General features: G+C 40.1%; 2 protein-coding genes across 3 annotated transcripts; both read right to left on the minus strand.

Annotated features, from left to right (window-relative positions):
- Positions 1 to 40: 40 nt before the first annotated feature.
- Positions 41 to 6,758, minus strand: drgx (dorsal root ganglia homeobox). The gene is made up of 6 exons (XM_044136081.1): positions 6,550 to 6,758; positions 5,703 to 5,803; positions 5,196 to 5,297; positions 2,081 to 2,253; positions 1,629 to 1,741; positions 41 to 1,526 (listed from the first exon to the last, which is right to left on the minus strand). The coding sequence occupies exons 1-6, from the start codon at positions 6,605 to 6,607 to the stop codon at positions 1,153 to 1,155; spliced, it is 921 nt and encodes a 306-aa protein (XP_043992016.1). The 5' UTR covers positions 6,608 to 6,758; the 3' UTR covers positions 41 to 1,152.
- Positions 6,759 to 9,416: 2,658 nt separating this feature from the next.
- On the minus strand, positions 9,417 to 26,656 carry ercc6 (excision repair cross-complementation group 6). Of its 2 annotated transcripts, none has more exons than XM_044136048.1 (22): positions 26,538 to 26,656; positions 25,788 to 25,993; positions 25,456 to 25,684; positions 24,836 to 24,956; positions 24,638 to 24,752; positions 22,678 to 23,395; positions 21,491 to 21,622; positions 21,011 to 21,169; positions 20,154 to 20,289; positions 19,817 to 19,987; positions 19,052 to 19,228; positions 17,865 to 17,981; positions 17,393 to 17,488; positions 15,689 to 15,907; positions 15,005 to 15,115; positions 14,488 to 14,607; positions 13,183 to 13,277; positions 12,576 to 12,721; positions 11,051 to 11,629; positions 10,802 to 10,970; positions 10,623 to 10,701; positions 9,417 to 10,540 (listed from the first exon to the last, which is right to left on the minus strand). In XM_044136048.1, exons 2-22 carry the CDS (start codon positions 25,981 to 25,983, stop codon positions 10,079 to 10,081), a joined length of 4,347 nt encoding a protein of 1,448 aa, XP_043991983.1. In that variant the 5' UTR covers positions 25,984 to 25,993; positions 26,538 to 26,656; the 3' UTR covers positions 9,417 to 10,078. The 2 variants fall into 2 exon arrangements, with proteins under 2 accessions (XP_043991983.1, XP_043991982.1); XM_044136047.1 differs by lacking the exon at positions 26,538 to 26,656 and adding an exon at positions 26,240 to 26,442.
- Positions 26,657 to 27,383: the final 727 nt, after the last annotated feature.

The following is a 27,383-nucleotide window of genomic DNA, read 5'->3' on the forward strand; positions in this document are numbered from 1 at the left end:
GGTGTCTCCTCATCAATTATTGAACCGGTACTTCATGGTAATACATAATTTCCCATCAATTATTCACGATAATGTGTGTGTAGTTTACTTAATTGTGTTATTGACTATCAAAAGTAATTTCCTGGAAATCCTCAAGGACGCAAATTGAATCAGGCAAACTACTGGCCGTTGTGCTCTGCAGTTAAGTATAATCAGTCCGATCAGCTGACCCCGTTATTCAAGAGACGGGAAAAAGAGAAGGCGACAAACGTGGACAGAAATTTTAAACTCAACATAATTAATAGAATAAACTTTTTTTTTCTTTTTTATGGATGGAATTTATTTAAAAAATGTTTAGTAGCAGGAACAGAGAGCGTTCCTAAAAGTAAATAAGTGATAAGCGTCCTCTCCCGGCTTTAAGAGTGGGTCATAAATAATGTATCAGAACAGATGGCTGGAGCGAGAGGCAACAGGAGAGGAACATGAGTGACTACATCTTTAATTGTTTTAAAGAACATGTCACAACAGGACTGGTGTGTTTCCCTGTCTGCTGCCACTACAGATGTGCTAACAGAGAGCGAGGGATAACTGAATACACACACTGACAATGTCAATTACTTTTTCTTTTTTTTTTTTACAAGGAGCACAGCTGATTATTACTAAAGTGCAATTTCACTTTAAATTAATTTTTAAAAAATCAATGCAAATCATGGTTTTGTGTCACTGCTGACTTAAAAAAATTGTCAGTCCTACCATCATTTTATCTTTATAAAATGAAACACTCTTCATGCACTGACATTCAAAATGTTAGCAACGGTCCCCACAGGATTATTTCAATTCACATTATCAAATAGGCCTCTGCTTCATACATAATGCATCTATGTTATAGATAATATAGCCCAAGAGTGCACGTAGATCGCTAAAGGTAAAAAAAAACACAGTTTTGTCTTGTCAAGCGTAATAACAACCCAGTTATTCATCGTTTCTCACAAGGATACTATACAATCAAATAAATACATTTATGTCTGCATCCATACAAAACGTCTGTCCCAGGATTTTTCTGGAGTCAGCCAGTAGTTGTGCTTTGTTGCTCAGTTCGGAGCAGAAAAGAAAAAGAATAAAGGAGGCAAAAATCACAGATTATCAGCAACATCCATGTTTGTGTCCAGCTCCTCACTTCTTCTCCAGAGGTTCCTTGGAGCAGTGAGGATGTTTATCAGGACTACCGCCCAGGATTGGAACTTTAGCAGCCGTGCCAGGACTGGAGCTGTCTCCCCCTCTCAGGCCGGCGCCAGGCACCTCGATGGCGGGTCCCACAGAGGGCCGGACCACCCCGGCCGACCCCACACTGGAAAGGACCCCCACGCTGGCTCCTGGTGTGGCTGCGGCTCCGAGCAGGTTGGCGGACTGCAGCACGGCCTCTGAATGCTCGCGGGCCTTCATGCGCAGGGCGGCGACGCTGGCTGTGCGGTTTCCCTGACAGCCGTAGGGAGGCAGGAAGGACAAGCCCATGGGGTCAGAGACGCAGCACGAGCACAAACCATTCCCTGGAAAATAATAAGTAGAAGAAGAAGGAGAAAGTTAAATTCATAACGAGTTGCTAAAAGCAATAATAGGTTCATCAGACAGGTAATGAGAATCATATTCACCTTTGAGCGTAGCGACATGTGAGAGGGCCTGGGCGTAGGTGGCAGAGTTGAGGAGCGTGCCTGGAATACATGATGGGAAAAATGGACCACCTGGACCCACCGTCCTGTTGATGCTGGAGACAAGAGACAAACTGCGCCTTAATAATACATTGAAGATTATATGCTTATTATAATAATGTACAACAAAATAACAATTAATATGATTTCCAACTGTTCAACATCAAGGCATACCGTAATTTATTGTCCATAATAGGGAAAATGTTATTTACAGTACTTCATGTAGTTGCAAAAACTAGTCCCACCACATGTATACATAAACAAATTCAAAATAAAACTTAAAAAGACTGGGAAAATGAATACAGGGAAGGTCAATCAGAGATACCTATTCTGATGAATTTCCAGTACAAATCTCCAGCCGTTTTCACGACATTTCTGTGTCTGTCTTCCTTTACCTTTGCTGTAACTCCAGAGGTTCTTTCTGTTTCCTGCCGTGGTCCACCGGAGACTGAGAGTTGATGCTGCGAGATGGAGGAGTGCCATCGCTCAGCGGCTCCTTCCCTGCTTCAGGTTCTGAACCCCCTCGCTCTGTTTTCCTCCACTTTGCTCTGCGGTTCTGAAACCAAACCTGGAAACCAGTAAATATAAAGACATTTTGAGATTTTTATCCATATTGACTGAGCATAAATATCTAACTTGGAAAGATTTTCTGCTGCAAACTATATTAGCATGTCACAACTGAAATATATATTATTTAAATATAGTGCAACAGACAACTACCCAAAACATAAATGTAATAACATATAGATTAAAAACACATGCACATTACTGCAAAATGTAAATTTTATTTGCAATATTGTAATGTGTGATGAAATATTGTTCATTCTCAATCAAAATCACTTAAAGAAATCCTCCTTCAATTTATTCTGATGTGCAAGAAGGAAACTCCAAGAATATGCACTTTAGTTCAGTTTGTATAATCATCAGTTTCTCTATTTAAATTAAATTAAAATCAAGTTCAAAAAGGATGGAGATATTAGGGACTTCCAATTTTATAATATGTGTCTTTAAGACACTGAGAGACATTGCTGTCTTTAGCAGGTGTGATATTGACTGTGAGGAACAAAAAGAAAAGAGTGATTTTTGTTTTGGATTCTGGTTGAAAATTCTTAACATTAATTTTAAAATAATAGCCAAATAATTTGGATCCAAATCTATCCAAATAAGGACAAAACCAGATCTCTCTGACAAATACTGGCTAATAAAGGAAGAAGCCTGGAAAATTAAAAACAAGAGAAATTTACATTATAAAAACTGAATCATTTTTTAAAAAAACATTTTGAGTTTGAAATATCACACCAAATTCTCTTTTACTTCCATCATAACATAACTGATAGCAAAAAAAACCCAAAAATTGCATGCACTAAAAAGCTCATGGCAGAAGTCCACTGAAAATAAGTAAACAAAGAAAAAAACAGATCTGACCAATAAAAATGCCTGTATACATAAAACATAACAACTGCTGCTTTCAGGAAAATATTTTATGTTAGAACAAATTATATATAATTGTATTAAAGAGTCATTTAAATAATGACAACAATTTTTAACATGTTTAACCTGCTCCATTTGAAAAGCAGGATCGTGTAATTTATAAAATCTCTATTTCTTAGAAGGTTCACGTGGCCATCTTGGATTCAGTACTACAGATTTAAAAAAAAAAAAATAAGGACCAGTTTTGTCAAATAGAGGATTTAATAAATGTGTGCATCAAAAATTATACTTCTGGCATCACAGAGTTTAAAGTGGCTAATAGCACAGCATTGTTAGGCAATACACAAAGAGAATATATATGTAGCTCTTTAAGTATATGATCACAACTTTCTAGTCTTTTTTTTAAGTTGGTCTTTTAGTAAAAGTATTTTCACTTCCAAAGTTACTTTGGACACGAATATACAACAAAACCTTACTTTTCCTAACTTTTCTAGTTAACTTTAAAATACAAGTAGCTTTACAATTAATAAATGCATCATTAAGTATTTATTAATGGCAGTTTTAGAAGAAATTTGATCACGAGGGATATGCCCCAGTAAACTGGGTTCGACATACATGTGATTATGACTGTGTGCCCTGATGCTGCATTATGTCTGTACCTGTCGAGTATAATATTGAGTTTTGTAATCAGAAAAGCTAAATCAGATGAGCTCAGTCGGTATGAACTAGGTGTGTGAACCCACCAAGAGCTCTAATTTCCCACCTTCCCCTAATTTATCCCCAAAAACTTCACGGTCCACACAGCAAAGAACACATATAGTCAAGTTCTTGGGATCTTAATCAACTGAAGGTCAGTGCCTATAACAACATTTAATTGAGCAATTTTTCATTATCATATTTTAATGACTTCCCACTGACAGTTGTGCTGCCCGAGAGAGAGGCAGCTATGATGAAGTCGTTTATTTCCCTATTTAGTGATTGTTTGACAACATCAGATTCGATTAGGACTTGGTTCTAGCAGGCATTAATCATGATGTGTGAATGGAGGTTAGAGTCTGCGTGCATGCGCTCTGCATCCTCCCCATTGTGACGGAGGGTATAAATGATGTCAACAGCCAAACAAAACACATGCATTCATTCTGTAGAGAAAGGGACAACATTTTCGTGGCAGGACAACAATACATCCAATGGACTTATCTCACCCCTGCACCTTCCAGCTAGAAGTCGCGCCCCCCCCCCACACGCAACCATCTCTGAATGGGCTATAATTGCTCCATTAATCTCAATTTGCTGCGTGCTCTTAATGCGGGGGAGGGCCCATTGACACTTTACAAAAAGGAGAGGGGGGCAACAACAGTACAAGAGAAAGGAAATTTATTTTCTAATAATAATGTAAGTTTAATATCCCCTGCATAGTGCGGTGGATTCATGTTCAGATTTAATAATAGGAATGCGGTAATCGGATTAGGAGGGGGAATAATTTGTTTACAATCCCTAATTTACAGCGCTGGATTCCATTATCAAGCCCCGCCATTGGGTTTAAGCGATAGTAAAGATGACCCTGGGGAACAAAAAGCCAAACTATTATATTTCCTACAATTAGATCTGCTGCGCACAACAAAACCCAAAAGCAAATCTGGAATGCAGGGAAATTACATACAGGACGCCTAACTTAATTACATCTGGCCAAGTTTATAGCGGCGCACATGTGCAGGGCAGGAGCCGAATATCAATTGTTACATTTTAAGTCGTGAGTGTGGGACAGTCAGAGAGAGTTTGTGGGGAATCTGACTTTTTGTCCGCTCTTTAAAAAACAAAACAAAAAAAACACCGTGTGTGCGTCACCGGATCTGCACGGATGATGTATTCCTGCCTCAGCAGACGCTGACAAATTAGTGCCGAACATTATCGCTGCTTAATTATGAATGACCGATTAATCAAGCTAATCTAATATTCACCATTACGTTGATGTTATTAAAGTGTATCGTTGGGATGACAGAGTGGCTTCATTTATCCCCTCTCTCTAGCCTAGTCAAACTGTGCCCGGTGACAGGACACGGCAGCCTACATGCGGCTCACCTGCACCCTGGCCTCGGTCAGGTTGATTTTCATCGCCAGCTCCTCCCGGGTGAACACGTCCGGGTAGTGAGTCTGTGCAAAGACAGCCTCCAAAGCCTCCAACTGCGGGGACACAAAATAAGGTTGCACACAACTTTCAATTCAATATTATTAACAACTAATTGAATATTCATTGTGTTTCTTTCCTTCTTCCCTTCTTTCTTTATTTATTTGAAATAGCTCAAACTTTTAACCTTCTACTTTATCGATCAATCTAAAACTTAATATGCAATACCAAAGAGACACGAAAATGGGCTTATTTTTATCTGATTAGCTTGAACCGGAGAAAGACCCTCAACTTTATTAATGTCAAGGGTAAAACTCTAGTTTTAAAACTTTGCCAACTTTTCATCGATTTTTGCGTCGCAGTGAATTTTTCTTTGCTCGTATTTGTCTTATAGCCGTCAGCTCAATCGTAGATCTGTCCTCCTATTTGGCTGCTGAAAAAAAGAAAAAAAAAGTTATTACCTGCTGTAAGGTGAATGTTGTTCTGTTTCTGCGTTGCTTCCTCCGCAAAAACCCATCGTCGAAATCAGTCGGGGTGTGGTTTCCAAAACCGCCGGAATTAACTGAAATCATAAAATAAGATAAAAAAAAAAAAACAGAAACAGATGATTGACATTTTTCATTTTAGAAAATGTTAGAAACTAGTTTTGTAATTCAGCTATGTGTATGTCTTATTTTTTTAAAAGCATATGAGGTGGGAATTTTGAACTAGCCTATTTGTTTTTAATTACATTAAAAAAAGAAGGCCCCCAAAATTGGCCAACTGGTCATATTTTGTTTCCATTTGTTTCATGAAACATTGATGCGGAGAGTCTAAAGGGAACCATGACGGACTAAGAGCCATGACACCCAACATCTGTGCCCGGGACAAAGCGGGCCCCACTGCCCCGGGGCCAAACCACCAGCGCTTCTCACTAACCCAGCCAACAAACTGCCACAAGCAGAGAGGGAAAATCCCGTTTAACCCTTTATATCCACCTTTGGATTTATGACAAACACCTAGCAGCCTGTTTTTTTGTATTATTATTATTTTAAATATTATTGTTATTTTTAAATAAAGCAAACGATTTTAATTAGTTTATGAAGGGGAAGAAAATCGTACTACTGGAAACAGCAGCAACAGTAATAACGCTTTTGCAACATTTATTTAGGTGATGAAAAGATAATGAATAAAAATAAATAAATAAATAAGGCGGCCTGCTAGGAACAGACTGGGCGCACAGGCACTAAACAAAACTTCATTAGTGGAAATATTTTAGAGCAGCTCACACTTTGAATGAAAACGACAAGGGAAGGGGGGAAAACTCACGCGTGTTGGAGCGACAACACTCTCCGTCAAGTTGAGGCGGGCAGTGAAAGTAGAACATCCTTGATGACAAACCTCGGAACCTGGAACACAGAGAAAAAGTTTCAGCCTCTCCCCACCCCAGACGTCCTTAGTGCTATCACTCTGATCTTGCGGCAGATTAAAACAAAACGGAGGAGACGGATTCAGAGCTGAAACCTGAACGCATCCTACCTGCAAGTGAGGATGCTGATGAGAGTGAGTTTGCGCTCTGGAGAGAGAGAGGCGGCTGATGCTGCGCTCCCACTGACTCTCTGCCTGGGAGTGTCCAGATCCCTCCTGCTCTCTCCTCTCTTTCTCCAACACACACACACACACACACACACACGCACACGCCCGCACGCACACAAACTATCTTTCTCTCTCTGGGAGTGTCCAGATGTCTCTATAACTGTATAACTGTCTACAGAGTGTTAAGGCTTTCAGCTAGTGTCGCAGAATCTCACGCCTAATTGGTCCTAATCGGATTATCACGGCTTTGTCTCTCTCACCCCGAACCCCTGGTGTGTGTGTGTGTGTGTGTGTGTGGGTGTGTGTGTGTGTGTGTGTGGGTGTGTTTATGTTCTGTCTGGAAAGACAGAAATAAAGGAAGAGGAAGCGGGGAGACATGCCCAAGGTACCTAAAAAAATTCATCACAAGTGATTGTTATTTCAGAGTCAGGCATATTCCCTAACCATAAACATCCACACATACCCACTGCACTTTTTATTTGGTTCTTTCATATATTAAAAAAAGGAGGATGACTGCTTTTGGGTTTTAGATTGACTGTCGGGTGGGTTAATTGCTCGTCAGGGTGTGTTAGGGGGTCCACTTTACAAGGGCTTGCGCATGTAGAGCACTCACAAGGCCAAATTTTTGATTTTGTTCACAGCAAGGGGTCCCGCGATTTATTTCGCTTCCTCAGATAAATGATCTGCTGCGGGACCCTTTCAATTAGTTTTAAAGCGCTTCTGGGACGGCAGAGCGCAGACGCCATGCGTCTCTGAGGTGGAGACAAAATGAGGCTTCGAGAAGCAGCTGAAATTTAGAAGAGGAGTGCGGGATTGGACTAAACCACATAAAGTGCAGAAAATCCCTTCTAATGGCGCGTAATTGGTTCTGTAATATCATTACAGGCGGATAATGGCCAGTTACAGGGCCCCGCGCTATTAAGGGTTTCCCTGGCGTGCAGCGTTTATGTTATTAAAGGGGGAATATAATGATATTTTAGTTATTAAATGCGCGTAATTAATTTATGCACCACTGAAAATAAAGTTGTTATTATGACCTCGGTGAAGTGCGTGGAGAAAATTGAAATCAAATAAGAGTTGATAACTTTATCCCAACATTTGGTCTACACTACTCTGACAGAAGCGCAGGCCTGAAGTGTGATTGTTTTCTGTCAGCGACGTTTCTCTGAATCCTCCGATGATTATTCAAGCGCCTGTAACGACATTACAGAGCTCCGTGTCAGCGGGCAGGATTTTTTTTCCCTTCCTTTTTAGTTATGCCCACTCTTGCTGATTTCGTGACCTGAATTAGGACTTGCACCTGAAATTTCCCAGATAACTCAAGAAATCATTATTTCTACAGTTTTCCGATATGCTGCACAACCAGAGGCTGATCTTCATAGGTGGAATATGGCTCACTGATCAGGGCGCTTTAGGTTAGGGGACACCTCAACCACTCATAAAAAAAGTTATCAGTCATTTTTTTTGGTAATTTTTATGTCTGGTAAATGACAGGATTTCTACAGGGTCTTAAGATGGAAATATAATTATCTCAGTATTAGGCCTCAAAGAACATTTGGAGATTTTCATCGTCTATTGTAAAATCAATTTAGTCATGGCTGAGATTTATGCACCACTTGCTTTTTTTTCTCCACTTGACTTTTACAATGTGCAACATTTCTTTAAGCTTTTAAAAGGAGATATGCACGGGGCCAGGTTAGCAAAAACCCCTGATTGCTCCCTGAAGCTCCCAGACATCTGATTGTAATCAAATATGATTCAACAGTTTATGAATTGGTAAAAAAAAAAAAAATAAATAAAATAATTAATTACATTCACTAGTCAATTCTCACTAAAACCAAACGAAACAATCAAACTACAGTCCTACAGACAGTTCATAAAAGCATTGCTTTGCCTTCATCAATAATGAATACAAATCTGCTTACTCAACAACCTTTTTTTTTGCTAAATGTGCAAACATTTTATAACTAGGACATTTGGCAGACTGATACAATCTAGTAAATAAATCAAATTACAGCATACATTTTCTGTGTTGTAGTTCTGGCTAAGGAATTGTTATATTACACCATGACAGCATCATTTCAAGAGCAAATTGCTCTGAAAGAAGGAAGTTATCGGCTTATTTACTGCAAACCTGAGCAGAAATCTGCTCCATATGCTAGTCAGTTGTTTTAACAGAAATAAAATCAAAACACGTTGTCACCTCACAGTAGAGTATATTAATGTCTGACAGAAAACCACACATTTCAGTACCTACAATCATCTATTGATATGCGTTATGATTGTTACTGCTTGGGCTTCAGTGCAAAAAAGTGGAGGCCTGAAGAACGATGTTTCCATGAGCATGTTGAGCATTTTGTCCTTGCGTTTCATGTTGTTAGCAAAATAAAATTCTGACATGATAGCCAGGTTTCTAACCTGATTCCTGATTTTTGTTTTGATTAAGAATTTTGAGAAGCAATGTAAAAAAATCTGAGATTAAAGTGAGAATTCTTCTTTTTTCCAGTGTCATCTTCTTCCAAATAGTCACCATAAAACATTACTTACCCTAATTCAATGTAACTACAAATGTTAAGAACACATTCAAGTAAAATCTGACCCCCCTTTTATATTTTTTTATATAAAAACATGAGCTTACAGATGTTTATTGCACAAAAGATATGCAAGAAAAGACAGGAGATTCAATTCAAGTTAAATATAGTGACTAATTTACTACCGTATTTTGCACATTACCTACAAAAAGGCAGGTAATTTTTTTTTTCCCCACATGAAGCAACTTAAGGTCCGCTTATTCAGACAGATGAATCAGTCAGTCATTAGAAAATTCACCAAAATCTGCTGTACAGTGATATTTATAAAGTGGCACACTTTCACCTTGATAGAAAAATATCACAAATCTAACAAAAGTGAGGTGGTTTAAGTAGAAACAATTCACCTGACAGCATATGAGGTAATATGGCTTGATAATATGACACAAAAACGAATTCACAGACAACCAGATTAAAATGAACAAAACTCATGGAGACGTGTGCAACAACGCTGCAACTTAAGTTTCAGACAGTAAACTGGCTTTCCTGGAAGGAGTCCCTAAAGCACCATTTAAATGTTGTATTCCTGATTGATGTCATAATATTATCATCGCTGTTTGGTGAGTATTTCACAAATAAAAACATTTACGAAAAGACATGAGCTTCGTCATAAGAGGCTAATAGCTGGAAGTTCTTTTTTTTTTTTCCCTGCAGTTGACAGAAATTTCTCTGCTTCAGCGAAAGTTCTCCTTCAGCCTCCAGATGCCCTCCTGACCGCAAGTCCGGTGGAAGTCACAGATGCTCCTGAGCAGCTCTCTGAAGACGGGCGCCTGTTTCTGGGTCAATCTGGGTTTGAAATACTCCAGCACCTCCTGCGTGGTGGCCTCTCCGTCCACACTCGCCTGGAAGGCCACAAAGTTGCGCAGATCCACCAGCAGCTCGTCGTGCTCAGTGGGGACAGAGGGAGGAGAGCTTGTTCCTGGAGCTCCAGGGCCAACCTCCCCTTCTTCCTCCTCCTCTGCTGCTGCGGCACCCTGGGAGGAAGGCTTAGCGATGTGGTTTCGAGCTTTCATCTTGGCCAGCAGAGAAGCGGAGGACAGCGGGGCTGAGTTTGACTCATCATCTGCTCCTTCCCCACTAAAATGAGCGCCTGTAGTTGGCTTCTTTGAGATAGACTTCTTCACAACAGCGGCATCCTAAAAACAGGAAGTATTGAAGTGAACACATAAGTTTACAAATTTGAAATCGACAAAGTACAGAAACGCGTGATGCTATTACCTTGCATTTAACAGAAGTGGCGACAGGCTGAGCAGAAGATGTGACTAAGAGCGAATTCTTCTTTTGTCCAAAACGTTTTCTGAGAAAAAAATAAAAAATAAGAAAAGCAAAATATAATGTTTGTTTGGAATGGAACAAGCAAAGCTCCTGGTAAACTCAGCAGAAAGGAGGACACTTACTTAGTAGGCGGAGGAGGAGGTCTGTTATAAGGCAACCTGCACTGCTGGCGAGAAATCTTAAGGGCTTTGAGTGCATCTTTAGCCACCCTGTTGGCTTCTGCTTCCACTAGAACATAGTCTGGGTTGGATGACTCCATGATGCTGTCATGTTGCATCACACTGTGGATACCTGAGGAAGGCCAAGTAGGATGAGTAACCCAACCAAACATAAGATACCGGTCAAATACTACAGATGTGCATTGAGCCTACCGGATTTCCTAAAGAGCTTTGCCAAGACGTAATCGTCGCATTTCTTCTGGTCTTCTGTCGAAGTCTCTTCATTTTCTTGTTTATTGAAAGCACGTTTCTTCACCAGATGAGAGATGCGGTGGCCTTCGAACCGAGCATCCCGGGAGTGCTTCCGTCTTTTATGCCTGCGTTTGTCCGTACCCCTGGAGTCACAGTGCTTTCTTTTTTCCCTGTGCTTTCCTCTGTCTTTGTCTCTGTGCTGGTGGCAGTTGGTCGAGGTTGGGCTTTTGTTTGCTCTCTCAACTAAACCCGAATCATTCTCGTCTCTTACGAGAAGCATATTTGGAGAATTTCTCATCTCTATATTTTTTGCATCTTGGTTTGCGCTCCGACTGTCTGTTGGCATGTTTGATTTACCCTGAGAGTTTCCACTGGATGGAGATATGCTGGAGTGTCCTAATGATAATGAGTTTCTGTTCTCTGCACCGGATTCTCTCTGTTTTCCTGCAGACGGTCTATAATCATGGCTGATGCCGTTGATGGAGGGTGAGGACTTTAACCTGTCAGGTTTCTTGGGTACTTTGACGTCAGATCCAGTGCCTGTTTAAAGACAAAAACTTAACTTGGTAAGTTTGTTCTTGCATCTTGTTCGGAAGATTGTTACAGGTGCATCTCCATTAAACAATATCTACAAACACTTCATTTATTTTTCTAATTCAACTCAAAAAGTGAAATTGATACATTGTATGGTGACGTATCTGAAGTGTTATTTAACTTTTGATGAATATTGCTTTGAAAATGTACTTTCCCTGAAAATGTTATTATTCTATTAGTCATGTCATCTGCTGGACTTGGCCCACTGTGTATTTTCAAGTCCAAAAGTCTGAGCCACCATCTACTAGAACATTTTGGACAACTTCATTCTTCCCTCTGTAGACAAGTTTTATGGAGACATTGATTTCGTTGTCCAACAGGGCTTGGCTCCAGCCTGCAGTCAAACGTACCAATAAAGATCATGGCCACTGTGATTCACTGACCAACAGACAGAGACCTAAATCTCACCGATAATCTCTGAAGTATTTTCAAGAGGAAGATAAGAAATACCAAACACAACAATACAGAGAAGATTGAGGCGGCTACTAAAACCTGGGCTTCCTTAACATCTCCACATAGCATCAAGCTAATCACCAGCTTTGATGCAGTAATTCATGCAAAAAACGTCCTGAAGGAATATACTCTATAATACTTATGGAGTATATTCTTTTCTTCCTTTTGTATACTTTTATGTTATAGTTTAAGTTTCTAAGAAACTGATTTTTGTGGTTCTCATTGTCTGTAAGCCACAATCATCAAAATGATCAGTAATAAACACATGACAAAAAAACACTACTTTAAATTTATACATAATTTGCATTTCTTCAGTTGAATAACTATAGTAAATTACTCTTTTGATTATCTTCAAACAAATTTAAATGTACCAGCATACAGTTTTTACATTAAAAAGCACCATAAAACGTTTCTCTGGTAACAAAATAGACAGACAGACCTGCGAATATGGCACTGGTCTCTGTTCCCTGCGTTCCGTCGGGATCAGCCAAAGTAAAAAGCTCGTAGATGTCATTAGACTTGAAGAACCGTCTTTGTTTGGGATCCTTCAGAACGCGATTGGTGAGAAATTGCTTGAAGATTTGCCTGGATGGCAACAGATATAATACAGAATTAGACACTTGTATCTAATTAGTTTTTCCTTTTTAACTCAGCAGGCAATTTTGATCATGTCACCGCAGAGTAGTTTGGCTGATGGATGAGAAAATTAAATAAGTTCACTGCTGCAGGTATCAAAATAGAATCCCTGCAGCTCTTCAATCTGCTTTTTTTCCAAGAGCTCCGCACCGACACAAGCCAAACACAGCAACAGTTTCAGACTCCTCAATTGGCCATTTAATATTGCAGGAAAGCGTTTCAATTACTGAGAAGTGGGACAGTGCAAATAGTAAAACTGAGCTGAGGTAAACAGTAAGAAACGGGGATCTGTGAGGTCAAAGGGAACACAACTAAACACAAAAATGTGTTAAAATCTCAGGCTTTCTGGAATCTATTATGTTCATATAACAGAGTGATCACATGCATGTTTAAAGAAGGTATTAAATCACCGGTGGTAGATTTTCTCTTCAATGGTCCCTGCAGTCAGCAGCCTGTAGATTGTTACCTGCTGCTTTTGACCTATCCTCCACGCTCGTTCTCGAGCCTGTGAACAACAGATCACATCGCAGCGAATCAAGCAAGACAGTCAGTATGAAAGACGGAAATTCTCTGCATTGAGAAGCAGCTACAGTAAGAGAGACAAACACGTAAATATCAATATCTGGACGAAAATAAAGACAAGTAAAATAGAAACAAGGGCCAAACGTTTGCTCTCAGCATCATGTAACACTGATAGAAATGCCATCTGTCTTTTATATAAAAAAAGTTTCCATTCATTTGTATTCAGCACCAGTGACCTTTTCAATCAGATTTAGGTCTGGACTTTAACTGGGCCATGAATAAGCTTTGATCTAAACCATTCAGTTGCAGCTCTGTGGATTTGTTTAGTGTTGCTGTACCACTGAAAGGTGAACCTCAAGTCTCAAGTTTTCTGCAGCATGTCATGGTTTTATTCCTGATTGCCATTCATTTAGCTCCATTCATCTTTCTATAAACTCCAACAAAATGTCCTGTTCCTGGTGAATGAAAGTGTCCCCACAGCATGATACTGCCACCACCACGTCTTATGTGCCTGAATGAGCACAAATCACGTTTTGCATGAATTCCTAAACAGTTACACTTTGGTCTCCTCTGACTGGAGGACCATATTCTATGTTTGCTGCGTCCTCTTCATGTGGTAGTTTGCCACACAGCATGCCGGATTAGCTCTCCTGCTGACACACCTGAGCAATGGATACCTGCAGCTCCTGCAGTGTCACCGCGGGCCTCCTGGCTGATTAGGTATGGAACTAAGGGCAATAATAAGGGCTTTTTCTTTTGCTGGACAGTCATGTCTTGGTATGTTTGCAGATCTTTCAAACTCCTTGTCAGATGTTCACAAAGTGGGATGTGGTTTTAAAACCTAAATCTGCTTTAAACTTCTCCAAATCTTGACCCCTGACCTGTCTGCTGGGTTCCTTGGTCTTTAAGATGCTGTTTGTTCACTAATGAGCTCTGATGCCTTCAAAGATCTGGATTTATACTAATTACACACAGGAAGACTACATATTAGATAACGTCTGAAGGCAAACTAGCATTAACCAGAAGTTGCATTTATTTCCCAATTAAAAATATGTACATACATTCTCAAGAAAATAGTTTGTTGTGACAAAGTTTAAGAGGCATGGCTACACTAGTGAGGCTCTATAGGCTCACCAGAGCAATAATGCAGCTGATAAGTGTTTTATTTGAATTATAGTATGCAAGTGTCCAACCTGTGTGTCGGTGCTGGGGTTCCAGTCTGGGTCATAAATGATAACTCTGTTGGCTCCAGTCAGATTGACTCCCAGACCACCAACTTTAGTGGTCAGCAGGAAGATAAAAATGGATTTGTCCTGTAACAAAGCGGTTCCAGGGTAAAATGTCAGTGGTTAATAAGCAGCATTTCAACAGTTTTTACATATATTGTGAAAATCATTGGCAAAAATTACATTTCATCACAACATTTAACATGCAAAAGAATGCACTAATAAAGTAGTGCATCCTTTTAGAGCACTAAGCAATAATTAAAACACATTACAGTTCTAAAGTACCTTTAAAAATAAACATGTGCGCCAAGCGATGTTTCCACTAATCACACACAGATTAAAGAATTTCCACTCTGAACAACAGATTGCACATCAATTAGTGTCTCCACCTCAGGCGGAGCAGCGGTCCACTGCAGCACTGTGTCCCTAAGGAGGGGATTTTCATGGGAAACACTCAGAGCCATTAGGGAAGGTTAATCCTTACCTCGTTGTAGCGAGCAATGAGCGGCTGTCGGGAAGCAATCGCGGTCGTACCGTCCATTTTCAGGTACGAGTAGTCCTTCTCCCTCACAAACACCTCCAAGATGTCCAGCATCTGCACATGAGGGAGACGGTGAAGAAGACGGGGAGGGGCAGAGAGCAGGGTTTGAGGTCTGGATTAGCTCTAAAAGGATTAGAGCAGATTAATATTACATGGACAGAGATGCCGACAGGGAGGGTCTCAGGTTCCCTCTGAGGTTTAATCTCATTGGTATTGACTGCAACAGCTGGGGCCTCTGTCACATGCACACACTTCCTCTTTCTAAGACACACTTACGCCAGGAAATGTGACATCACGATCTAATAAGAACAAAAAATAAACTCTTTATTCTGCAGGGTTCTCACATATTTTGAATTTCTAAATTTTGTACTTTTTCAAACAAGAGAATTTTGGATAGAAACAAAACTTCTTGACAAAAGTGTTTACAGTGGTCAGGATTTAAAAAGAGACAAATGCAAAAATAAGCAATGACTGACTGACTTTTCAAAGGAAATAGTCTGAAAATGTAAATATTATTCAGCACCCTCTTTCTTCCTCCTTACTTGGCATGATACCTAAATCAAATTCTTTTAGGAAGCCTTATTCTCTTTACAAGAAGAAGGAAATATTTGTGTTTGCTTTCCTGACCTGTCTAGACTGAGTGAAGAGCAGGACCCTGTGGCCCTGTTTGAACCAGAGGCGCAGCAGCGACTCAACCACCATCAGCTTGCCCGAGCGTTTCCAAAAGCCGAAGTGTTCCTCCTCGGTCAGCTGGTCCTCTGGGATTCCCCTCAGGATTCGGGGCCCGCCGGAGAAAAGGTCCGGGTGGTTGCAGATCTTACGCAGCGCAATCAAACCCGAGAAAACCTACGGAGAAGAAACTGTTCATTTTAAGGTTGTGCAGTGTTATGCTTTTAAACAAATAAGCCCATTTACTTTAGTCAACAGGAATGAATTAAATTATTTATTTACAGACAATAAAGGCTGTGTTTCATGATGAGGGCCCAGTGGTCACTGCATTAGTAATGGTGGTTAATGGACTGAGAGTGACCACTGAATACGTCTACAATGGGAGTGCGTGGGTGAGTGTGTGTGTGTGTGCAAACAATCTGGTCACCCATGGCTCTTCAACCACGTCCAGTTGGTCAGTTGTGACAAATGGGAGCTTGGATTTCATTTATTAAAATATACAGGTCAGGATGTTTCAGAAGTAAGATTCATGTAGATTTTTCATTTAATTTCCTCAATGCTGCTATTCTCCATGGGTTTCGGTTTAATTATGAATCCAAAAACCTCAGAACCCAAGATATCAGAAAAAAGAAAGAAAGAAAGAGATCATATTGATCTGCCGGGAAATGTTGATGATGGTTTATTAGCGTTTAGATTGCCCATACTGATCATCCTGGTTCTCTGAGCAAAACTTAAAGAAGGAGCCGTGCTTTACTGGTACTGGTCCAGCTGCAGTCATCCTTCAATGTGCCTTTCTGGACAGAAAGCATCTCTATTCTGGAAATGTACAACTTATGCACATGATTCCACTAGTTAGAATAAACGTCCACATTCCCACTCAAATGACTGACATGCTGTCTGAAAGCACTACTGCTCAAACAGGCATTTGCACAATCCTTTATTGTTTTATTTAGATTTTTTTTTCTTTAAAATGTATTATTTTTATTTTTGTGAGGTGACCTTATGTGTCCTGAAAGCACCTTTTAAATAAAATATATAATTATTATTATTATTAATACTTATACTGCTTCAAACAAGGACGTTGCCATGGTTATTGCTTCATGTGTTGGCAGACTTCCGGGTATTTATACTAATTTACATATGTATTTATGGGTGGCGACAGGGCGGACCAGCAGCTGCATTCAATTTCCCGCAAATCGGGATTTATAAAGGAAAAGTGCGCAGCGGCTTTATACATCTGAATTTTTTGTGCGCCGCACTTTTCAGAATTTTTCCCGTATGCCAAGTTTTAGTGCGAAAACTAAAGGCCCCAGGTGATTTTCAAAGCTCCACTCATTTTATATCTGTTATCCATTTTGTGTTTTAATCCATTCGTGTTACATTTATTTCTTTCTTTTTCCTAATTTCTCATTTTGTTTATGTTGTTTGGTATTCAGTCAAGTGATGAAATGTTCATACTTGATGATTAATTCCAGCAAAAAATAAAGAAGAAGATGTTTAACTCTTAAAAGTTAAATTTACAAGATTAGAGATTTAAGGAGAAAGCAACATATATCCCGAATAAGACTTTTGTGTTAAAAAAAAAAAAAAAAAAAAAAAAGAATTAAAAGGAAAAACCAGAATTATGATATGTGATATTTTGTGAGTTTAAATGAGACTTACCTGCATGTCACCATTTAGTATTTGGTAGACCTCTTTGGAATCTAAGAAGCTTTGATAAACCTGCCGCTGCTCCTCTGTTAACCTGCAGAACAGCACCTGCAGACACAAACATATCAGGACAGAGTAACGGGCAGTGAATGTCCACTTTAAAGGCCCCTGATGAAGTGAAGTGAGTGAAAGGAGAAATTAGTGGGAGCAATGTGATTTTGTTATTTTTTTGTTGTTGTTGTTGAAGAAAACACCTTCCTGTGGGACTGATTTAATGAGCTGAAGTGGACTGAGCAGTCAAGCAGCATCAGCCACGAGGACAGACCAGAGACCAGCCACTTTAATGAATACCAGCCCCTTTTACTTTACAGGGACTTTATTAGCTGGCTTCACCTGACAGGAGCCATACAAGGTCATCAGACGCTCAAAGACTGGAAACAGAAAAACAGCGACAAAGTGGAGAGGATTTAGGTTTGAGGTGTACCTGTTCGTTTTTGTCAGGCAAGGAGAGGTTGGCCTTGACGTCGTCCTTCATTCTCCTGAGCAGGTAAGGATTTATTGTGTCCCTCAACACACATGCACACTTGAACGCCGTCTGGACCTACAAAAATTACAACCGGCAAATCTCAGAGATGAACACACACTTCAAAGCGTTTCAGACTTCACGGTTTGAGTGGCTTGATTGTCTCGTTTTGTCCCTCGCGTTGCCGTCCCTCTCAGGACGGCCAGTAAACATTGACCAGAACACTTCCACTCTCAGGGGACTCGCGCCTTCCTCTTTCATCCTTGGGACTGATCAGCTTTATTGGAAACAGAGGGGGAGCACCTGGTTCCATCCCCAGGAACCCCCGCTGTAAACGTTCTGCTACACTTTATCTAAAGCTAGCGCTAAAAGCCAGTTAGCCTTTTAAACATTAACTCACTGGGGGGCCTTGAGAAGGATCAAAGACACCAGTGGCGATGCTGGAGGGGAAAATAAAAAGGAGGGATCCGGAGCTAAATGGAGGTCAGAGAGGGAAAGAATCAGAGGAGGGCAGTAGAGGATCCAGCGATCTCAGCACAAGCTGCTGAGTGGAGCCACACGGGGCTGCAAGCAACATGCTCCGATAATGGATCCAATTTCCACACACTCATCAAGTCCAGCCCCAAACATGTATGTTTTCACTCACATCTGTCTGTACATACGTGCTTTTAATGTGGCATCGAGCGGCTGCTCTGCTGCTCTGCTACTTTCAAGATTAGGATAAAGCAGCAGAGCTTTGCCCTCTCTGACCATTTAATAACATTAATAATTAGTAAAGGTTTTTATTATCGACAGCGGAAGAAGCATCAATAGCCATCTTAAATAATTAAATCTATACAGTCAGTGGGTTATTAACGATTAGACGCTAATGACAAAGAGCTACAATTTAGCTCGCTGGCTCTTTACTTTATCCTCTTCCACTCTCACACATTAGGGAAGGACTCAAGTTCCTTTGCACAGACCTACATTATCCAGGCTTAATAGCTCTGTTGCTCCACTCTCCTTCCTTCTGACGGGCTTCAGTCCAGCCACGCACAAGTGTGCAGAAATGCCTTCATGTGAGTTTGCTTGCCACCTCTCCTTGTCATCAAGTTAAAAGGGATTAAACGCCTGACAGACCACCTTCATCATACAGCAGGGTGATGTACCTGGACAGGTGATGCGTTGCTGTATCCTCCCATAGTTATTGGCACAGAAAACTGCTCCATGAAGACAGGAAGTGTCCCTAGTTTGCCAGGGAAGACGAAGTCAAACAGAGACCACAGCTCCTTCAAGTTGTTCTGCATCGGTGAGCCGGACAGAATGAATCTGTGAGGAGTGCGAAACTACAGGGAAGAAAGCAAGAATATGAGTCCACATATTAACGACACAATTAATGGCAGGAAACTCCTCAAGGCTTCTTATTGTCTCACATCACTGATCTGTTAATGCTTTAAAAAGAGCAACGCCTCATCGACAACACAGTGGTCCCACTTTTGTCTTTTTTCTCTCTCTTTTACTTTCACTTTAATTAAAGCAAATAAAGATAAATTAAATTGAAATCTATTTTATTCTTAAAAACATCTCATTGTGATGACTAGTGAGTTTGCCGATTGGTGGAGTGCTACCACTCTGTTTAGTCAGTGTGTTAAGATGCGTTCTGGCAGAATGAGACTCTAATTCAGACAAAGCTTGGTCACAATTTGATATATTTTGATTATTTGTGTAAAATGAAAGTCTTTGAAATATTTTTCACCTAATCTAGGTTGCCTTTCAACATTCTCATGATGGCTTCCTCTTTTCACACTGAAAACTTATTTATACTGCAAGGAAGAAACTTCAGTACATTACCTACTACCTATAAAAGATGGAACCTTACTGAACTGTGTGCATGCTCATTAGTGTGTACGTGTGTGTGTGAGAGTGAGTGATACCTGTTTGCAGGCGACGGTCACACCAGCATTTGGGTTCCTGATCTTGTGGCCCTCATCCAGTATAACATAGTGCCAGTCATAGCGCTGTAAGATGTCTTGCAAATTTCTCACTGCTGAATATGATGTGATCAGGATGCCATGACCCGCTGCTATCTCTGGAATCAACTTTTCCTGCAGCGTAGAAATTTAAAAAAAACATATATATATATATATATTTTTTTTCTATGCTGCAAATGATGAGCAAACTCTCTACATACAGACCTCTAGTGCCTCCCAGAGGACATTAAACACTTTAAGCTAAAACATGGACACCAGTACACACAAATAAAAACATTACCTTGCTGCTGGTGAAAGAGCCGGTTTCATGCAGGACCGCCACTCTGAAAGGAGGCCACCAGGTGTGGAACTCCTTCACCCACTGGTGCATCACAGTGGCCGGGCACACGATCAGCGTTGGACCTAAACCGACGTATCTGGAACCAAGCACGAGAGAGAAATGTTTCAGCCCAGACTGGTGATAGAGAGGCAAATGAAAAGCGGAAAATGAGCTCGGTTTGCGTGCAACTTCATACTTCTTAAAGAAACAACACAAAGTTTTCCTGCAACTGTATCTCTAACTTAAGAATCAAAGGAATTAATGGTACACATCCTCAGCTCTTCTGCAAAGATTTACAATACCATTGTCAAACACACACCAACATGTACTAATGGGCTGGTATGAGCCTCTGACTGGTGGAAGCTATTGATACTGGGCCATAATTGAGTTTGCAAACAATCAATTTGTGGGCGTCTATAGTAGACACAGTATTGACCATCTGGGAGACTCCACCCATCGAATGCACAAAGTGTCATTTGTGCAGCAAAACCCGATTATCTCCAACACTATGCCGCGCTCTCTGTGGCTGATTAGCCGTCCCGCGCCTGCCCCGCCTACATTTCACAAGTCAAAAGGTTCATTTTAGGAAGCCATGAAGCCGCTAACAGTCTTCTTCAAACACACACAGGCAGAGCGTAAGTGTTTTCTCTTATGTCTGCAGTAAGAAAGTGAGGAGTCTGATAATTGAAACACGTTTAATAATTCAGACGAACACTCTCAAGCAGAAATCCTCCTGATCAAATATTCATACCATACAGACACACAGTCTCTGGACACAGTTTATTTGTGCAAGTGTGTGTGTATATATATGCGTGTACCTGTAGTTGGACCCTCTAGTCCTCAGTTTACTGTAGCTTAGTCCTGCCAGAAAGCTGATGACCTGGATGGTTTTGCCCAATCCCATCTCGTCTCCCAGGATGCCTCCTGCCTGCTGACAGTGGAGTTCCCACATCCACCGCACACCGGTCTGCTGGTACCTAGAGATGTTATTAATATGTTGCAGGGACCAAACACATCCGAGTTAACAGATGTTAAGGAGTTGGCTGACAAAAACGCACACATTCTCCCGACAGATTTTTCTTCTTTTTTCGTAACCACTAATAGATTATCAATGAACCCGTTTGTTTCTTTCCAAGTTATCAAAATATTCCTGTTTATTATCGTCTTATAAAGGACAACCAAAACAGTGGGAAAACTCTATGACAAAGTACACTGGTAATATTAGTTGATATATAGTGTGTAAGCATTTGTGGATACCTTCTGATCTTCCTAATTGTAAATGTTCACACTGAACCTACTTGTACAGTTTTTTCCAGAGGAAACCAGGAACTTTGAAGCCTTCGTCAAACTCTGCGTCACTGTCGTCTGTAAGCTCCTCCCCTCTTTCTCGCTTCTCCTCTCGTTCTCGAATCCGCTGTCGCTTCCATTTCCTAAAACACGGAAATCAATAATGAGCATGTCTGCACACTAAATCAGTTTACATATAGCAGCAATTGTATTTATTTCGGAATTTGCAACGCACTTTAAAAAATGTATTGCTTTTTTACAGATATGTGGATGTTTTCATTTGTTAGTGGGGCCGTAAATACTTACGCTGAGCACAGTGGAGATTTTGCAACAAAATAAGTTATTTTAAAGAGGAGAGTCTTAACAGTGCAGGGGAGAGGGCAGTTAAAGGCACAGTCGTCATCCAGCAAATGAAGATTGATACAGACAATTAGCAGTGTGAGTTCCCCAGAAAGGTGTGAGGTATGCAGGATAAGAATCCATCTTCATTTGGGCCCAGTCCTGTCACCCTGTTACAAAACCGGTCCTTTAGCTGGGCCTGGGAGACCACACTCTCTAATTAAGTCAAGACTAAGCATTGGTTCAGTTAATTACACTTTTCTGCCCCCACCCCGCTTCACCCCCTGCAACCCAACCAGAAATCCAGCCCACTGTAATAATATCATTCTTCACATGAGCCCATCCTCACCACCATGACATGTCTGCCCATTTGCATTGACATTTAGTTGCTGGGAGTCGAGAAAAAATACATGTGCCAACACAATTTATTTGGCAGCTATAAATATGAAATCTCATTAGGGCCGCTCTTCCATTTATTTGAGCATCAGGGTGAATGAGAGCATAAAACCATGTGCAGAAGGATAATTAGGCCACTGCAAGAGCAGAGAGTGAAGAGAAGAACCGAGAGTGAATTTGCTTAGTCAAGAAACAGCTGCCAATCTCATCTGGGATTAACTCTCTCTCTCTCTCTCTGCACTACAGAGCCAGCAAAACCAACTGCTTTTCACCTTAAATAAAGTCAAGAACAATAGCCTATTTACACAATTGCCATCTCAAATTTGATGCAAAAAAACAAAAAAAGTCTAAATCTTTTCCTGGTTGAGAATTTACAAATGTGACTTGATACATAAGAGTAGCTGATTAAAAAACTTTTTTTTAACCTCTGCATACACTCGTAATTTGAGAGAACTAATCTTACCTTATTCGCTGCCTGTAGTAGTCCACATCCCCGTCGTCTTTATATTTTTTTGATCTACCCCGGTTATTGTCGTCGTCATCGTCGTCTGAACTCTCAGGGGAGTATTCATCCTCACTGTCGTTTTTCTTCATTTTCTTCCTTCCTGTCGCCACAGTTTTCTTCTTGTACTGTTTTAGTTCATACTCGTCATCCTCATTGCTATCCCCAAAGCCCTCCTCCATGGCTTCCCTCTCCTCCTGGTCCAAGTTCAGTCCCTCATCACTGGGCAGGTACTCTGACCCCTCGCTGTCTGTCTGCTCTCCCTCTGTGTGTCGTTTCCGCCGCGGCTTAGGAAGTTTTGGCTCAGCCTTGGGTCGAGCCTTAGGATGGGTTTTCAAAGCATTTATCTGCAGCTTTCGCATGCGCTTCTTCAGTTTTTTGTCCTTGGATGAGGAGACGGTTTTTCCTGTTTTGGTCCTCTCATAAAGGTGGAGTGCAGAACTTTTCTTCTTCTTAAGAAGAGGTACTTTCCTCCGCTCTGTGGCCAACTTGGCCTGGTCCGCGAGGTACTCGTCAAACGCAGAGTTCTCAGCCAGCATCAGTTTACGAGGCTCCTTCTTTACCTCCTTCTGTGGGATTCGGGTACCGAAAGGAGTCATGTGACCTTTCCGGATGAGTTCCTCCCATTCGGTCTCCTGTGCCGGCATGAGCATGCTGCCCAGCGTGGATGGTCCAGATTCTGATAAAACACACAAAAATGTAGAGTTATAAACATTGATATTAAACTCCTATGGTATGCTTTTGGTATCTGAAACCAATATGTTAGCCAGCCCTTTGTGTTCCTGTAAGTTGCCAGGCAGATCGGACTTGCTTGTTGGGTCACAATTCAGAGAATATATTGACACCTCAAACTTTTTGTCATACTGCTCAAACCATCCCTGAACCGTGTTTTGCTTTGAGGCATGAAAAATTATCCAAACAAGAGAGACAACAGTCATTTCTGAATATGATTTCCAAGAAAGGGTGCAAAAGGTTTGCTTAGGTAGGTGGTACTTTTCAAGTTAAAATCCACATGGATGTAAAAGTTTCAAAGTTTCCCAACAGAACACAACCTAAAGACACAAGTTTTTTTCTTCCCATATTGTCTCTTGATGCCATGTGTCTGCAAAGCGCACACACTGTCCAAATTTTACCATGAGGAAAACAAACAGTAAACTCTATGACAGTTTTCAACCAGTAAACTGAATGACACTTAACAGTGCAAACATAAATAACAGTAACAATAGAAAAGATTATAAAAAGGACTTTTTCTAGAAACTGCCTTTAGCAAAGTGGGGCGTTAATTTATTTAACTAACTAAATGTGTTAATTGTTTGCCACTGAGCCTCACCAGCTACAGTGTATAACAGTTTTATTGCATTACATAACTGTTGCTCTGTTTTCATGTTAGAGCAAATCTTTTATCTCCATCACACCTAATAGGCAGCAACAAACAAGATCCAAAATCCTCTGCAAATGTGTGATGACACAACTGACTGGAAACAAACCACAGGTAAAAATTCAACATCATAGCGACAATAAAAACTAAATAAAGCCCAATATCTGATTTCTTTTTTCCCCCCAAACAAGGTTTATGTTATTTTCTCTCTCCCAAGTAAAGCGAAACATCTATAAAAACAGTAAATCTGGAGAAAATGGGAATCATATATTGTGATTAGGCAACCTTCTTTTGTGCTTTAAGGGCACTAATTTTCAGCTATGAATAATTTTTTAAGCTAGTCCTTTCAGATAGTTTTTGTTTTCCATATATAAAACCATCTGAACTTAATTACATAAAAATAATTTCTGCCTACTTGGAAATATTTGAGATATTTGTGTCAAAATATTTTAAAAAATCCCCTAAAACATCTCTCAGCAGTGTACACATTGCTTAGAAAGTACATGTGAAAGCAGCAAAATGTAAAAACATAAAACACATCACCTTCTTCTCCATCATCTTCTGCCAACAACTCAGCTTCCACTCTCTGAATGTCCTCTCCTCCCAGTATGGCCTGAAGTCGCTTCTGTTTCGCTCTTACTTTTTTCAGCTGTTTCTCCTGAAACACATTTTTTGTGCAATTAGTGTCACTGTTTTTATTGATCAGTTATTTGGCATGGAATGTAAACAATTTAGGTTTACTTTATTTTCTTTTTGTCGTTTTACAGACTCAATTTTTCTGCTGATATCCTTGCTGGAGGCTGCATAGGGAGACAGCTGCTCAATAATCTTGTTGATGTGTTTTAAAGATGATGTAACAGACCTGCAAGACACACGAGCAAAGCAGAATAAGCTTTATTGGTAAATTACTGACTTAATTGTTGCTTAAAAATAAAAATTTTTTTTTTTTTTAAACTGACAAACAGAAACCAAGGTTTCTATCCAGGTAAAAATTCCATAAATTTCCAGTCTGAAATTTAGATGGATGGATGGACAACAGATAAATGGATGGACAAACAAGTAAATGGATAGAAGAATACAACTATTTAGACAATAGGACACACACTAACACATAGACACATATTTTCACAGATTTTTTTTCCACAAATACCCAGAGTTTGAAAAAATTTTAATAAGTCTTCATACTTTCACAACACACAAGGGTTTTCCTTTATATGACCATATTTTTTAGCATATTGGTCACTAAACACAGAGATAACAGTTGTTTTCTTAGGAAATTTTCAATAAAACACTTCATTAAAACATACGGTAAACACATTGCAAAGAACCAAATCAAAACATTTACGAACAGTGTTCCTCACCTGACATCATCTAGCACAGACTGATACTCTTTCTCAGCCTCAGCTTTCGCCGCAGCCTGACTCGCTTCATGGATTGCCTCATCCACTTGCTGCAGAACACCTTGCTCAAGGACATCCTGATCATACACAAACACACCAAGGCCTTGCAGCTCATCTGCTCCGGAGCTGGCAGATGCCACTTGGATACGCTGACGGTCGATCTGCAGCAAGGTCCCTGACCGCTTGCCAGCTAGACGTGCCACACATATCATATCAGTAGATTAATTGAATCCAGTTTTGAGATTTTCTTTTTCTTACATCAGTTATTTCTGCCAACACATAGCATAGCTTACCACTGTTACCCTCCCCAGGTCCAGTGTTGGCAGGGTAGGCTGGAGCTGCCTCAGAACCATGACCGTTCTCAGGGAAAGTACAGACTGCAGGTCCTCTTGCAGATCCATCCTCCTCCAAACTTCCTGGAGTGAGAGCAGCACTAACCGGGCTGGAGAAGGAGGAGGACGCCTGGGGCTCTGGAGCTTCTATAGGCATGATGTTGAAGCTGCAAACAGAGCAATTAGGATGTGAAAATACGTTCCTAATTTTAAACAACATGTTCCTTCAAGTATCTATGAACAATAAAACTGAAGAAAATCAGTGTTGGTCTGTATATTACACTATTAGTTCACAGTTAGCAGCACTATACGTTAGCTTTCCATACCATACATGACCTGCTTTAGAGATATATCAATTACTAAGGATCACTAATACATAAAGATTGATCAACTTTAATAAAACCGGTACTAACCACATTGTATAATAGAGAACTGAACAACTTATGAAGTTACAGTGCGGATATAAAAGAGTAATAAACGTCAGATCATTGCACGATCTTCTATTGTTTATGTGGCAGTGCATATGTGCTAGCCGGCTAAGCTAACAGAGAGCGGAACACATCATCAGCTGTTCGGCTAAAATCGCTAATCTGCTCTTCAGCGTCAGTTAGCTAATCATAAATTCCAGGATAAATAAAACATCAGAACTGTCTGTAATAACGTCGGTACGTTAAATACAGTAACTAAGCAACAATTTAAAATGTCACTCACAAGACATGTAGTTACAAAACATCACCAGCTCGTATTATGTCATGTTGCTTGCTAGGCTTCCTCAAAGCTTTCTTTTTTTTTTTTTTTGCTTCCTCAAACCTCCCTTGCATAGACAGACGTCCCAGGAGCGTCGATGGTACGTCATCGTGACTGCCATATTGCGACTGGCTTTGTTTTTTTTTTTTTTTTTGTTTTTTTTTTTGTTTTTTTAAACGTCACAGTACGTTTCAATCAAACTGTGACTTTTGTGATCTGTTGTAAAACTGCAAAGCATTAGGTGCATAAGTCCAATATGCTTACAGTGGATAATAAATGAAGAAAAATAAAATTCTTGATGTGTTATAGATCATGCCAAATACCCCCACAGATCCGGATAAAAATATGGTTCGACCAGTGTTTTGCTGTTTATTTTAAATATGCAACATTTAACATAAGGTGTTAATTTGAAGACAATTTCTTCGAATGAAAGGAAGGTATAGTCTTCTGCTTTTTTATGAGCATTTATACCCCAACTTGCATTGGCTTGCAAGGTGAACTTGAAAGCCAGATATAAAAACTTTTTTTTTACAGCTTTTATACCACTTGGCCTCTAGATGGCGCCATAAAACAGCTTATTTTAGTTAAAGATGACCCTGCTAAATCTTAAACCATAAACTTAAACAAGTGGCTCTGTGCGAATCTTAGTGGAAGGGAAATTGAGCTGGAAGTGTATGCTTTATTTATTTAAAAGTTTGTTACTTGTTTTACTATTTTACAGTTTTATAAAGTCGTTAATTTGTTCGTGGTAACAAATAATATCTGTATAGATTTATTATGTGTTTCTAATTTTCTCTTCTGTGACTCTTT

Source organism: Gambusia affinis, linkage group LG13 (genome assembly GCF_019740435.1).
Source record: "Gambusia affinis linkage group LG13, SWU_Gaff_1.0, whole genome shotgun sequence".
NCBI classification, from domain to species: domain Eukaryota; kingdom Metazoa; phylum Chordata; class Actinopteri; order Cyprinodontiformes; family Poeciliidae; genus Gambusia; species Gambusia affinis.